Source organism: Vipera berus (assembly GCF_964194415.1).
Source record: "Vipera berus genome assembly, chromosome: 4".
Taxonomy (NCBI): Eukaryota; Metazoa; Chordata; class Lepidosauria; order Squamata; family Viperidae; genus Vipera; species Vipera berus.
This window is the reverse complement of record NC_138206.1, coordinates 86877896-86893910: the sequence shown is the minus strand read 5'-3', so window position 1 is coordinate 86893910 and position 16015 is coordinate 86877896. Positions and strand designations below refer to the sequence as shown.

The window sequence follows — 16015 nt, the reverse complement described above, 5'->3', positions numbered from 1 at the left end:
ACTACTTTTTAACACTATTCCCTGGAACGGATAAATTCCCCAAAGGTAAGAATTCCCCAGGTATGACTGGAGGAAGGGGATTTTTTCCCCACCCTACCAGAGAAACAAAAGCAGCAGGAAGAAAACCTTAAGAATGATGGGAACAGAGAATACAGAATGATAAACCAGAATTAATATAAAGACATTGTTTAGGTAAAGTTCAACAATTGTGGAAACCACTAAATTGTGCTTGGAAAAATAGCAGGATGAGACTAATCTTATGAATAACTTTTGATTTAAATCTTTATTACTTGGGAGAGAGTGACATCTAGTGGTGAAACAGAGGGAAAATTTTCCAATATGCAATGTCTAGGATAGACTTGGCATACTGTAGAGCCCAGGCATAGATAATCAGCCAACTGGATGACCTTGAAAACTTTTAGAACTGTAATAAACAGCTGAAGACAGAAAGAAACAAGACTATGTGGTACTCTATGTGATACTCTATCATCGAGCATATGGAAACGTATCGTTCATTGTGGATTACAAACGTCAGTTTATCTGGAATTCTAAGAAACATTTAGAGACAAAGGACAATATGGTTTTTTACTACTCCTGGTTTGGTGGGTTTTACTGATTTGTTTAAGGCCTGCCGGCCACTCTGGATTACAAACATCGCTTGATCTACAATTCTTGGATTCTGGTCCCAGGGCTGTAGCAGACTTTGCAACTTCCCCTCCAGACCTGATACTGATAAACAAAGCTGGACTATAAAACTTTTGTTTTAGTGGCAGACTATACAAGAACTATAAGAACTATACAACTTGATGTTAAACTTAAAATGTGTAATGGTGTATTGAATATGAGATTTGCTTTCTTTTGCACATAAGGATACCTTCTAGGGGGCACAACAGATTGATGATAGACTCACTGGGGAGGAATAAAAATAAAAATGAGTGTCCCAAATCTCACTAAAACTGCTTAAAAACCAGCTTCTGCACCATTAAGAAGAAAAAGAAAATACAGATCAAGAAGGAGAGGAAGTGATAAAAGAACAGAGACAGGAAAGGACCACTAGGAGAATAAGACCTAAATATAAGTAAAGAAGATGGAGAAAGAAAGAAAAATTCTTTCAATGAATATAAATGGATTAAACTCCCCATCAAAAAGAAAAAAATCTTTTAACTTGGCTAAAAGAATGGATAACCCTTAGAAACAAAAGGTTATATTTAGAAGGACATGACTTACAACTTGGGTGGCACGCATTTTATGGTATGAGAAGAATAAAACCCATAGATATTTTCAAAGCCATTATATAAGAAATGCATTATTATCGGTATGGAAAAAGATAAAACCAAAAATTTATATGAAAATCACAGGATGGCTATCAACGATGGAAGCATTTGCTCATCCAAATTTAGTTAAATTTGGGGAAAAACTTTAACATATAAGGATATTCTGAATATAAATGGAAAATTAAAATCTAAATGAGCTAGAAGATCTGGGCATTGACTTATCAGGGTGGCCCCAATTGCAAATGCCATCGAGGTATGAAAAAGATGTTAAAATATATGGTTTTTATAAAGATCAGACAATGTTTGATCAGGTGGTTGACTTCTGATGAAAAAATGATTAAAAATTGTATAATTTTTATTGAATTTAGAAATGGAAGACAGGTGAAAGAAACAATGATAATATAGGCAACAAATTTTGGATATAACATAGAATTAGAGAAATGGCAAAATCTTTGGAAAAGAAACTGTAAATTGTCAATGGCTACTTTGTATAAAGAAAACTTATATAAAATAGCAAAAATATTTAAAAATATGTCTAGTAAATGTTGGAAATGTAATCAAAATCCTGGTACATATTACCACTTGTGGTGTACATGTGTTAAAGTAAGAAAACTTTGGACAAAAATACTTGGCTAGAAAAGATGTTAGGGAAACATGTAGATTTTAAACCTGAAGTTTTTTTATTAGGCATAATACCAGAAAAATTTGATAAACAAAATGTATATTTAACACTATATGAATTAACAGCAGCGAGGATTGTATTTGCATAGTACTGGAAAAATAAGATAACACCATCGGTGGAACGGATAATTAGGAAGATACTGCACTGTGTGGAAATGGATAGACTCATATTGAGAATCAAAGAAAAAGAAGACACAGAATAGTTTCAGACATGGAACCTATTTCATCAGTGGCTGGAAAAATGAGATAAAGAGTAATAACTTAACTTTTATGACTAAGCAAAGATCAGTCCAGACAACACATTTTTCATTAAGCACTAACAAATTGTAATGATAGAAAATTAATAAAATACTTTTTAAAAAAAAATCCTTGTCTTTTACAATTTTTGAAAAAAGGCATACAGGGAGTGCAGAATTATTAGGCAAGTTGTATTTTTGAGGATTAATTTTATTATTGAACAACAACCATGTTCTCAATGAACCCAAAAAACCCATTAATATCAAAGCTGAATATTTTTGGAAGTAGTTTTTAGTTTGTTTTTAGTTATAGCTATTTTAGGGGGATATCTGTGTGTGCAGGTGACTATTACTGTGCATAATTATTAGGCAACTTAACAAAAAACAAATATATACCCATTTCAATTATTTATTTTTACCAGTGAAACCAATATAACATCTCAACATTCACAAATATACATTTCTGACATTCAAAAACATAACAAAAACAAATCAGTGACCAATATAGCCACCTTTCTTTGCAAGGACACTCAAAAGCCTGCCATCCATGGATTCTGTCAGTGTTGTGATCTGTTCACCATCAACATTGCGTGCAGCAGCAACCACAGCCTCCCAGACACTGTTCAGAGAGGTGTACTGTTTTCCCTCCTTGTAAATCTCACATTTGATGATGGACCACAGGTTCTCAATGGGGTTCAGATCAGGTGAACAAGGAGGCCATGTCATTAGATTTCCTTCTTTTATACCCTTTCTTGCCAGCCACGCTGTGGAGTACTTGGACGCGTGTGATGGAGCATTGTCCTGCATGAAAATCATGTTTTTCTTGAAGGATGCAGACTTCTTCCTGTACCACTGCTTGAAGAAGGTGTCTTCCAGAAACTGGCAGTAGGACTGGGAGTTGAGCTTGACTCCATCAACCCGAAAAGGCCCCACAAGCTCATCTTTGATGATACCAGCCCAAACCAGTACTCCACCTCCACCTTGCTGGCGTCTGAGTCGGACTGGAGCTCTCTGCCCTTTACCAATCCAGCCACGGGCCCATCCATCTGTCCCATCAAGACTCACTCTCATTTCATCAGTCCATAAAACCTTAGAAAAATCAGTCTTGAGATATTTCTTGGCCCAGTCTTGACGTTTCAGCTTGTGTGTCTTGTTCAGTGGTGGTCGTCTTTCAGCCTTTCTTACCTTGGCCATGTCTCTGAGTATTGCACACCTTGTGCTTTTGGGCACTCCAGTGATGTTGCAGCTCTGAAATATGGCCAAACTGGTGGCAAGTGGCATCTTGGCAGCTGCACGCTTGACTTTTCTCAGTTCATGGGCAGTTATTTTGCGCCTTGGTTTCTCCACACGCTTCTTGCGACCCTGTTGACTATTTTGAATGAAACGCTTGATTGTTCGATGATCACGCTTCAGAAGCTTTGCAATTTTAAGAGTGCTGCATCCCTCTGCAAGATATCTCACTATTTTTGACTTTTCTGAGCCTGTCAAGTCCTTCTTTTGACCATTTTGCCAAAGGAAAGGAAGTTGCCTAATAATTATGCACACCTGATACAGGGTGTTGATGTCATTAGACCACACCCCTTCTCATTACAGAGATGCACATCACCTAATATGCTTAATTGGTAGTAGGCTTTCGAGCCTATACAGCTTGGAGTAAGACAACATGCATAAAGAGGATGATGTGGTCAAAATACTCATTTGCCTAATAATTCTGCACTCCCTGTATGTAATAAGTGTATATTCACTGTCTCAGAATAATAAGTATGCTGTTCTATTTTAAAACACATGAAAGAAAAATGCCATGATTTCCAGATGTAAGGAATCCACTAGCGTTACATACATGTTGGCATAAGGCATGTATTCATGTGTGATGATCATTAATTCTAACTTTATATCTATTTCCTCTTTGTTTACAGGACAGTGGGGGCGGTGATGATGACTGTGTTGAAGAAATTTTACAGGTAGGCCCAAAATAAATTCTTAAATTATTTCATAGATTGTGTCTTTTTTGATGCTAGTCAGAAAAATGGTTTAGTTTCTGTTAAATAAATCTAAATTGCATTTTAATGTAATCCTTCCTAATTTACTGTTTGAAAATTAACATGTGAAGTAAAACAGGTCTCTCTGTTCTTGATTAGGTTCTCCAGTCAAGTAATTTGTACACAGATCTATATCTTCACCTAAGCTGTTAATGAAATATTCAGTGAGTAAAATTAACTGAAACTGTTGTACAAAAAAAGAATATCAGGTTTGCAAAGTGAATATAAAGCATAATAATTCTGGGCCCTGAATTAACATTGGAAATTGATATACAAACAATGTGAAAAGAATTAAAGAAATGAGAAACTGTGCAAAATTAAAATTAAGACGTTTACCCATTTCTACTGCCTGTTCAGTCTTTAATGAGTTACATTTAATAATTAATTTTCATTCATTCATTCTTTGTTGTTGTTGTTGTTGTTAGTTGCAAAGTCATGTCCGACCAATCGCGACCCCATGGACAACGTTCCTCTAGGCCTTTCTGTCCTGTACCATCTTCACGCCTACTGCTTCACTGGCTCCATCCAGCCACCTCATTCTCTGTTGTCCCATTCTTCTCTTGCCCTCAATTTTTCCTATCATTAGGCTCTTATCCAGTGAGTCCTTCCTTCTCATTAGGTGGCCAAAGTATTTGAGTTTCAACTTCAGGATCTGGCCTTCTAAAGAGCAATCAGGGTTGATCTCCTCTAGGACTGACCAGTTAATCGCCTTGCAGTCCAAGGGACTCGCAGGAGTCTTCTCTAGCACCATAGTTCAAAGGCCTCAATTCTTTGGCGCTCACACTTTCTCATGGTCCAACTTTCACAGCCATACCTTGCAACTGGGAAGACCATAGCCTTGACTATACGCACTTTTGTTGGCAGAGTGATGTCTCTGCTATTTAGTGTGCTGTCTAGATTTGCCATGGCTTTCCTCCCAAGGAGAAAGCGTCTTTTAATTTCTTGGCTGCAGTCCCCATCTGCAGTGATCTTGGAGCCCAGGAAAATAAAATCTGTCACTACCTCCATTTCTTCCCCATCTATTTCCCAGGAATTGAGAGGGCCAGATGCCATTATCTTGGTTTTCTTAATGTTAAGTTTCAAGCCAACTTTTGCACTCTCCTTCTTCACCCGCAACAAGAGGCTCTTTAGTTCCTCTTCACTTTCTGCCATTAGAGTGGTATCATCTGCATATCTTTCTCCCGGCAATCTTAATTCCAACTTTTGATTCATCAAGCACTGCCTTTCTCATGATGTGCTCTGCATATAAGTTAAATAGGCAGGGCGACAGTATACAGCCTTGCCGGACTCCTTTCCCAATTTTGAACCAATCAGTGGTTCCGTGTCCAGTTCTCACTGTTGCTTCTTGACCCGCATATAGGTTTCTCAAGAGACAAATAAGATGGTCTGGTACTCCCATCTCTTTAAGAACTTGCCACAGTTTGTTGTGATCCACACAATCAAAGGCTTTAGCATAGTCAATGAATCAGAAGTAGATGTTTTTCTGGAACTCCCTAGCATTCTCCATGATCCAGCGTATGTTGGCAATTTGATCTCTAGTTCCACTGCCTCTTCGAAATCCTTCCTGTATTTCTGGAAGTTCTTGATCCACATACTGCTGGAGTCTAGCTTGTAGGATTTCAAGCATAACTTTACTAGCATGTGAAATGAGTGCAATGGTGTGATAGTTTGAACATTCTTTGGCATTGCCTTTCTTTAGAATTGGAATGTAAACGCACCTGTTCCAATCCTGTAGCCACTGTTGAGTTTTCCAAATTTGCTGGCAAATTGAGTGTAGCACTTTTACTGCATCGTCTCTTAAGATTTTGAATAGCTCAGCTGAAATACTGTCATCTCCACTAGCTTTGTTGTTGCTCAGTTTTCCTAGGGCCCATTTCACTTCACATTCTAGGATGTCTGGCTCCGGGTCAGTGACCACCCCTCTTGGTTATCAGGGATGTTAAGCTCATTCTTGTATAGTTGTTCTGTATAGTTTTCCCACCTCTTCTTAATTTCTTCTGCCTCTTTTATGTCCCTGCCATTTTGGTCCTTTAACATGCCCATCTTTGAATGAAACGTTCCCTTCATATCTCCAATTTTCTTGAAGAGACCTCTGGTCCTCCCTATTCTATTGTTTTCTTCTATTTCTTTTAATTGTTCGTTTAAGAGGGCATTCTTATTTCTTCTAGCTATTCTCTGGAATTCTGCTTTCAATTGGATGTATCTTTCTCTTTCTCCCTTGCCTTTTGCTTCCCTCCTTTCCTCAGCTATTTGCGAAGCTTCCTCAGACAGCCATTTTGCTTTCTTGCAATTCTTTTTCTTTGGGATGGTTTTAGTTGCTACCTCTTGTACAATGTTGCGAACCTCCGTCCATAATTCTTCAGGCACTCTTGTCTATCAGATCTAATTCCTTAAATCTATCTGTCACCTCTACTGTATATTTATCAGGGATATGATTTAGTTCATACCTGATTGGCCTAGTGCTTCTGAGGGATTGTTGCCCGCAGTAGTATACCTGATGGTCATCTGAATTAAATTCGCCCATTCCTATCTATTTTAGTTTGCTGATTCCTAAGATGTCGATGTTCAGTCTTGTCATCTCTTGTTTGACCACGTCCAGCTTGCCTTGATTCATGGATCTTACATTCCAAGTTCCTATGGAGAAAAAATCTTTACAGCATCTGACTTTCCTTTCACCACCAGATACATCCACAGCTGAGCATCCTTTAGGCTTTTGCCCAGTCGCTTCATTCTTTCTGGCATTACTAGTACTAGCCCTCTGCTCTTCCCCAGTAGCATATTGGACACCTTCCGACCTGAGCGGCTCATCTTCTAGTGTCATATATTTTTGCCTTTTGGTACTGTCCATGGGGTCCATACTGTCCAAGATACTAGAGTTGGTTGCCATTTTCTACTCCAGTGGATCATGTTTTGTCAGAACTCTCTGCTATGACCTGTCTGTCTTAGGTGGCCCTGCACGGCATAGCTCATAGCTTCATTGAATTACACAAGCTCCTTCACCACAACAAATAATCCATGAAGGGGTCATTCATTGTAGTCATCTCATATAATTTATAAATAAAGAAGTGATCATGTGAACTACCCAAACTTTCCCAATACTAATTTATTTCTTATACTTTAATAATTTTGAAATTAGAGAAATTATAGAGCTTGTTATTACATACCTTCAAACCTACTCAAAGTGGTAAACTCTTGATCAGAATAGATTATCTGTTCTTTAAATAAAGTTATTGCCGAACTTTCTGTCTGGTGGATTGTTTACAACTTCATTAGCAATATTAGCATGATAGTGTGTATGGACTAAGTGGAAGGTTTGTGTTCCTAAAAAAAAAGTATTTGACTTAAATAGCAATAGCACTTAAGTTTATATACCACTCCACAGTGCTTTACAGCACTAAGAATTTGGGAAGACCTGCTAATTTCAAACTACATTCAACTTCAAATTAGAATGAATATGTTTCACTCTCACCATGATATGTATGGCCAGTTGAACCAGAACATGTACAACATTATGCACTTAAATAGGCATTTTTCAATAAAAATAGTGCAGTTTATCTCTGCATTCATCTGCAGTTTACCCCTAAACTGAAAATAGACTATTTATATAATGCACAATTTATGCACACACAGAGCCTGTGAAGAAGTAAACCACAGATAAAAAACATTGTATATTTTAAAAAGACACATACATTCAGAAATTTAATGGGGAAAAATGGTACCAAAAGGAAAAACTTATAAAAGTAGAACCTGACAGGTTTGTTCTTCAATAATGATAAATTAATTCCAACTATAGAAAACCTTTATCAGTGTAAAAAAAAAGTTGAATTCACACAATTCAAAGGCAGCAATACAGTTTTGCTTCCTTTATTTTATTCTATTTTACTCTCCAAACTTTCATTGGAATAAATATTAAAATATTCTGGATATGTCACTTTTATTTCAGAAAATTATAAAATATAAATAAATCTATCACAAGACTGAGAAAATTACAAATATGCCACTCAAGAGAAGATGTAGTGAACTGAAGTTTTTTTGCTTCTGTCTGAAATGATTAATAAGTTCAGTTAAAAGTTGTCTGACTTTTCAAAAGATATGCATAGGAAGTTTAGTTCTGACTCCTAGAGCAAGTAAATAGTATTTTTAAAACATAAATTATATCTCAACTCAAAAATAAACACATCTATACATAACAATGTTACAGTGAAAAAGGATTCTGGTATGGAACAATGAATGTAAAATTCTTAGCTGCTTTATTGTTGTTTTAGTTAATCCAGTATTTTCAGAAAATATTACAATACAGATCTTTTGTGATTTTGTGTGTGAATAACTTGACAGCTCTTGATCTTATCTTTCATAGAAAATGTTTTATAAACATAGGAATTGACATATGCTGTATGTTAAGTAGTACTTTAATTTTCTAAGATGTTATAGAATATTGAGCACTTAAGAAAAATTTAAGCATCTAATATCTACCTTTCATTCCCTGATTACTTTTTTGGAGGTCAAGGCTTTCATTTCATTTAATGAATAAAATGTCTATGCTGCAGGAAATGAAGTAATTAATTGTGAAAAGACATAATTAGCAATGACTAAGAGAACGAAATATAGAATCATCCAAGAATGTATTAATAATAACATGATTTTCTCACTTGCTAAAATACTGTATTAAAATATATAGATATTTATTTATATTTTTAAAGAAAAAAAACCCAATACTTGTTGTAATTAAAGGTTCTTTTTTAACTAACTAAATAAAATATGAACTCATATAGAAAGTATATTTAGATATGAACCTGAAAGTAAGGTGATTATTAAAAAGAGCTTAAATGAATGCATGGACCAGGATTTGAGTTAAGCAATTAGGCTATATCACACTTCACTTGCCTTTATGCACTTACATATTTTTATATTTTTCAATACATACCAATGTCTCTCATCTTTTATTTGTCTTTTGTGTAACTAGCTGTCTAGGATGTCTCATCATTCTGTCTAATAAATAAATTACTGACAATCTAAAACAATCGTTTTAAGAAGTAGTAACATTAAAAATGTCCCTATTTCATGTTATTTCTATTATAAAATACAGATTTGTTAAACTGTTAATCTGTCAGACTTCCCAGATAAACCAGATTAAAAAACACATCTAAATTAGTTAAATCTATTTTATTTTAAAGCTACATTAATAGAATCGTGCAAGCCTGAAAATGCAAAACTTTCCATTGCCACTTTTAACTGCTTGTTCCATTCTAAAATCCTTTCTAAGTTTCTTTTTTGGATCTATAAACCACTATGGGCTCCTGCTAATCTTTTCTGATTGTTTCCTAGGCAGCACCTCTTCCTTTCTTTCCCCAAGGTCATTCCCACAATCCATTACAAATCACAATATGGATGAAGAGAACTTCCTTTCATAATTTTTGGAAATATTTTATTTTTCTTCACTGATGAAGCAATTATTATACAGTTGATCTTCATTTAACAACTACTATTAATGCTTCCTACAAGCAAAGACAAAGAGGAAATCAGCAGAAGGTTGCAAATTGTCCCATGATGATTTGCTTAATGATGACAAGTGGAAGTGCCAGAATTTGTCATGTGATGTCACACTTTCCAATCCAAATTCTGGTCATAAACTGAGAATTACTTATAGTGCTTCTCTTATCTATTAGCCTAATATTTTTATTGTTATAAAACATTTTATAATAGGATATGTAAAATTATTTGTTACTTGCCATACTTAGCCAACTACAGTTTCTTTAGGAAACCATTTAACATATCAGTACAATGTTAGTAACAATGTTAGTACTTTTTTGCATGTATGTATGTATGTATGTAATGTTCTTGAATAAGAAACAAATGTTCCAATGAACCTGAGTTAAAGAATGTACTATACACTTTAATAGTGCACTCCAATTTGCAGATAGTATTTTAAAAATACATTTTAAAACGTTTCCAGGTAAGATAGCCAAATTGAGATAGTTAATGGGATTTTGCTCTTTAATATTGAGCTGATTCATATATATTACTAAGCCAAAATATAGGGGTTTTTTAATTTTAGGTTGGTGTGGTATACAGTATTAATCTAGCAATTATTTGTAAATCATGTTTTATTGTGTTATTTAAAACTAGGGCATTATGGCTTCATCTGTAAATATGAATTAAAACAAATAATGGTTTAGTGCTAGTCATGAAGCTATGCGTCATATAATAACTGCCTCCTGGTACTGTTTAGAACAGTTTCTTAAAATGTGGTTCTAGAATCGCTGGGGGTTTCAAAAGACCTACTAAGGATGCCCAAAACCAAAATTATTTTCCAATCTATGTTCAAAAATAATACAATATTAAAATATTAATAAATATAACCCAAACAAAAACTCTTTGGAGGTCCTCCATAATTTTTAAAAGTGAGAAGGGTTCCTGAGAGAAAAAAATGTAAAAAGTAGAATAAGGGTCTAGACACTTGGAGATCACTTTGTATAGAATGTGCATCAACCATTCCTTCAGACTTTGAGTCTGCAAGAAGTACACCCTTAGACAAATAAGATTTAGTTTAGATTTTTTTCCTGGTTTCACTGATTCTAGACACCCAACATGATTTTAGATTTTAATGGTTGGTTTTTACCTTATTTATGTTTAAGATAGATAGATAGATTTTTATGACTGTAAGCCACCCAGGGTTACCCTATGGTAAGATCAGTGGTGGGATTCAGCTGGTTTGCACCACTTTGGCAGAACCAGTAGCTAATTTTTTGTTGCCCAGGCCCAGAATGGACTTCCGGAAGCAGCATCCACACAGAGAACCGGTTGTGCATATATTTGAATCCCACCACTAGGTAAGATGGATGATCAATAATAAAATAAAATAAAATAAAATGATTTCTTGATCTTTTGAACATCTCCTAGACTTGATATTTTGGCTGCAGAATATCTTTTCTAACTAAACTGGCAAAAAATTCTTCTACCTTTCTCTGCTGATTCTAATTGACAGCCATTCTAGATGGCTGTAACAACGCCTTGATCTGCACTGAATATAATTTACTTCTCCCTGTTATAGAAAAAACCCCTCTCACGACAGAATAAGATTTATTCCCAAAGAGTAGCACTTTCCACTTCTGTATATGTTGCTTCTTTCTTTTCCTCTTTTTTCTTTTCAGTCATTAGTTATTCTATACATATTTATCACTGGATCAAATTATATTTACCATTTATAAAAATGTTTTTATTCACTTGGAAGCTTGATTCTTTATAAGATTTATTGGAAAAGTGGTTGGCACTTCATTGTTGTTGCTGCTGTTATTTCTACAGAATTCTTATTTAATGATTAAATAAGATCAGAGTTTTGCTCTATTAGTTAAAAGAAAATAAAACACATAATTGTTTAACAATCTGTAGTATAAAAATGGAAATTTAAGTAGTCTCTATGGGCTTTTTCCGGAGGAATGCATTATAAATGCTTTGTAAGGTGCACTTTTCATAGGTGAACAAAATTACCACTATTGTACATCTTTTTATATCTTGTTGCTTAGCAACATATTGTGGAGTGGGTATTATAAGGTGTCTGCTTTCTCATTAGAAATATGCATGTTTCTCTTTAATTCTGTTAAATTAGTGCTGTTTATATTTTTCTGGCTCTTTTGTATTTATTGATTGAGGTTTCAGCTACTAAATTTAGAAGAGATCTATCAGATTTTTGTGAATTTGATCTTGCATTGTAATTTAGCCTGTGTGTATTCAAGTTAGTCCCTTATTTGGTAGTTAATCGTTCTTGTTTTTACACAGGGATTTGAGTAGTTGTGTCCACAATAATGAAAATAAGAGTTAGGCTTATCTCATGATGTAATATGTCAAAGCTCCTGCTGCTTTTGGTCCCAGGAACTTTGAGTAGAAGAAATTAGCCATTGTTTTTATTTTGTGAACATTTGAAGAAGCACTAACAGTTGCACTGTGCCTTCATGGATAAGGAATTATAAAAAAGTATGAGAAAAAAATACAAATAGTTGTATGCAACAGAAAAAGAGAATCTTCAAAAAGCTGAATAACCTTGATAATCTTGGATAAATTTAAGTGAACTGAGTCACTAAGCAGAGAGGCAATCTGAATGCACAAACCTATTTTGCAATGTGCATATTTTTTTGGAAGTACACATGCAATAACAAAACAAAACAAAAACAAAACTTATCCTAGTATTTCTAACAACATTGTAAATGTTCAGATGGACCAGTTCAGAAAAAAACAAAGCAAAACAAAAAATAATCAAATTAAATTAAGTTAAAGCAAACCAATCAGATCTGTCTGGGACAGGACCACCCCACCCAGTACTGAAGATGGTAACATCTTAGATCTAGAGTGTCTCCCAGACCGAGAGCCACTCAATCTTTTTAGGATTCAGCTAAAACCTGCTGTCCCCAAACCAGATGCACACAGCCTCCAAGCACCAGGATAGTGAGGCTTGTGGTTTAGAGATTTAATTCTATGCTGGAAAGATTCCAAGATTTGGACAGTTGGACAGATCAGCTTCCATATAATTTCCGTTGAGGAAATTCCAGAGTGAAGCCATGGATTTTTTTTAATCATATGCAGGCTAATTGTAAGTGTGCTTCTCTAAAAGATATCTATAATCATTTTTGAAAGACTGAACATGTAAGTCACAGCATGATTAGTACAACTAATGTTTAGTATTTATCTTTTTCAAATTGTTTCAATTTAAGTCCATATCCCTAGAAAACATTCTATAGAAACCTTAGTGCTGTTGCGGCTACGATTCTAAAAGTCTTTGAAAATATCAGATAAAAAGAAGATAATTCTATGTGTGAGTGCTAACTATTACTGTTTCAGAGTCCAAAGGAAAATAGAGGGAAGAGATTATTATCGTTTGAATATATTTTCTTGCCTAATAACCGCCTTCTAGGAAATGGTGTCCATTACCATTTTTATGAACATTCTTTTCAATGTATACATGATTTATGATAACCCAGCATGTTGCATTAAAAGTTACATTTCATTTTATGCAATTAAATAGTACTGCAGAAAAAAAGCTAGTAAATTTCCAAGATATAATAAAACTTGGGGATATATTTTGGCATTGTTATTTCATAGAGCAAGATGCTTTAAAAATGGATTTGATTCTGTTAATGTAGAAAACATTTTCACTCCATAGGCAGCACAAGAAGCATATTTTTGTGCATGCATGACAATTGTCTCTGTTATTTTAAAAAAATATTTCTGGCCTTTAGACAGATAACACAAGGACACTGGTATGTTACAGAATAAAATAATAGCTTCCAGGGTTTTCTTTATTTTCAAAAAACATCACTCATGTTACAGGGTGCCTGTGGGGGGTAAATCCGTGGGTCTCTGGTGGAGGGGGGTGAGACTGAGGTGTGCCTTCCCTCCCTCTTTCCTTCCTTTCCTTCCTTCCCTCTTTGTCCCTTCCTCCTTCCCTCCCTCCTTTCCATTGTGCCTCCCTCCCTCCCTCCCTCTCATTGTCCTTCCTTTCTTCCCTCTTTGTACCTTCCTTACTTCTCTCCCTCCCTCCCATTGTCCTGCGCTACACCGCCCAGACCCCAGCCTTGTTTTGGCAGGCAGCGGCGCATTCTCCTCACCACACGGAGCGGCTGGTGATGTGAACTAGCAACATCATGGCCCTGCCTGTGCGTGTGCAAAGGCAGAGGAGAGCACATGTGCCTCAGCCTCTGCATGTGCACAGGCAGGGCCAGGATGTCACAGTTCACCTCGCCGGCTAGTCTGTGTGGTGAGGAGAATGCGCTGCTGCCTGCCAAAACCAGGCTCGGTGTGTGCAGCTAAAGCTGAGCTGCGCTCAGAAGCCGCCTGGTGCTCAGAAGCTGTCCGTGTGGAGTGCTCAGAAACTGCTCAATGACCAGAAGCTGCTCGGTGCTCAGAAGCCACCTGCATGGGTGCTTAGAAGCTGCCCGTGCTTGGTGTTTAGAAGACGTCTGCGCCGGGCGCTCAGAATCTGCTCGGCACTCAGATGCCACTCGGTGCTTAGAAGCCGCCCGTGCAGGGTGATCAGAAGCCGCCCGCACTCGGTGCTCAGAAGCTGCTTGGCGCTCAGAAGCCACCCCAGCCGCAGTCAAAAGCTGCACTCTGGGTGCAGAAGCGTGGCTCAGCTGTAGCTGCACACGCTGATCCTTGGCTCCTGCCCAGCTCACTTGCGGAAAACATCCTGCTTGCTAAGTTAAGCCCCATGATCAGCAGGGTACAGCTGATACAGCCGTAGCACAGATCAGCCATGGCCCGCTGATCCTGGGGCTTCACTAAGCAAACAGCATGTTTTCCTTAAGCGAGCTGGGCAGGAGCCGTTCACTTGCTAGCCCTTCCCCCCAAAACATGCCACTTGCTCACTCACCCTTCCTCGCTTGCCGCTCCACTTGCTGTTCCTCCGAAAACAGGCTGGTCTGCCCCTTTTATACCTTTTCTTCTCTGCCCTCCTCCTTTTCTCTTCTGGGTGCACCAGAAGCTCCAATTAGTATGTCACCACAGATCCTGGGGATTCTGGCAAGCTCTGCAGCTCCAGCTGATCTCCAGGTCTGTGCGGCTCCGTTTTAACTGGTTCCCTCCCCCACTCCAATTAGCTAGGGCTTGCGTAACACCAGCCAGGTGCTCACGTACCATTTATGGCACCGGTTGAAAATCCCTGCTCTACAACTGCAATATCTGGCGTGTTGTATTCCAAATGGTGATCTGTCTGCATTCAAAAGTCCAAGGTCTTCACCCTCTCATTCTCAACAACTGTTTCCACCCTATGTTCCCACGACTTTTTGGACACAATGCCCAGTGGATTAATTTAGCAACTTGGTTATGTCTAGCTTTGTAATCAGTTTGTGCAATTTTGCTTCACTCATATTAGATGTGAAACAGTTTCAACTTTGTCATTGCAAAGTTGGCAATTTGGATTGTCAGTGGATTTTTGTATCTTTGCTTTCATGGCATTAGTTTGTAGTGCTTGTTCTTGAGCAGCCAGTATTAAGCCTTCCATTTCTTTCTTGATGGTTCCCATCTTAAGCCATGCCCATGTCAAGTTGTTACCACATTTTACTTCAATGTTTTTCAAATGCTGTCCGTGCAAAGCTTTGGGGGTTTTTTTGTTGTTATTATTATTCCCACTATTACTTATCTTAACACTTTGGTAGTGTTGAATAGGAATGTTAGACAGGATCCAGAAATCAAAGGAATGTAAATAAAAGATGAAAAGTACAAACTACAAACATTCGCAGATGACCTGATATTTATATTGGATGATCCATTAGAGACAAGTCCTAAATTATTAGCAAAAATTGAAGAATTTGGAGAAGTAGCAGGAGTGAACATTAATAGAGAAAACACTAAAGTTATAGTTAAAAACCTCAGAGATAAACAAAAAAACTATCAGTAAAAACTATATTTAACAGCAAGATGTGCAACAATAAAAGAAGATAATTGTGTAAAATTATTAAAACAAATAAAACTAGATTTGGAAAAATGGAAAAATATACAACTATCAATCCTGGGAAGAATAGCAATGGTGAAAATGAACATTTTACCAAAACTACTTTTTTATTTCAAACAATACCAATAAAAATTGACAAAAAAATTTCAATGAATTAAATATATTGATATTGAAATTTATCTGTCAAGGGAAAAAAGCTAGAATCAGACTGAAAATGTTACAAGAAACAAAAGAAAATGGAGGCTTTGGCCTACCAGACTGGGTCTTGTACTATCAAGCAGCTGCACAAACATGTTTTTAAAAATGGATAACTCTTAGAAATAAAAGACTATTATACCTAAA

At 36.5% G+C, this 16015-nt stretch overlaps 1 protein-coding gene across 1 annotated transcript in view; it reads left to right on the top strand.

The window, feature by feature from the left end:
- Positions 1 to 16015, top strand: part of AFF3 (ALF transcription elongation factor 3) — a gene marked incomplete at both ends in the record, with an annotated part of 268945 nt that overhangs the window by 119038 nt on the left and 133892 nt on the right. The window contains one exon of the mRNA XM_081326388.1: positions 4108 to 4152. Coding sequence (XP_081182514.1) covers positions 4108 to 4152 — 45 coding nt within the window. The remainder of the gene's footprint in view (positions 1 to 4107; positions 4153 to 16015) is intronic.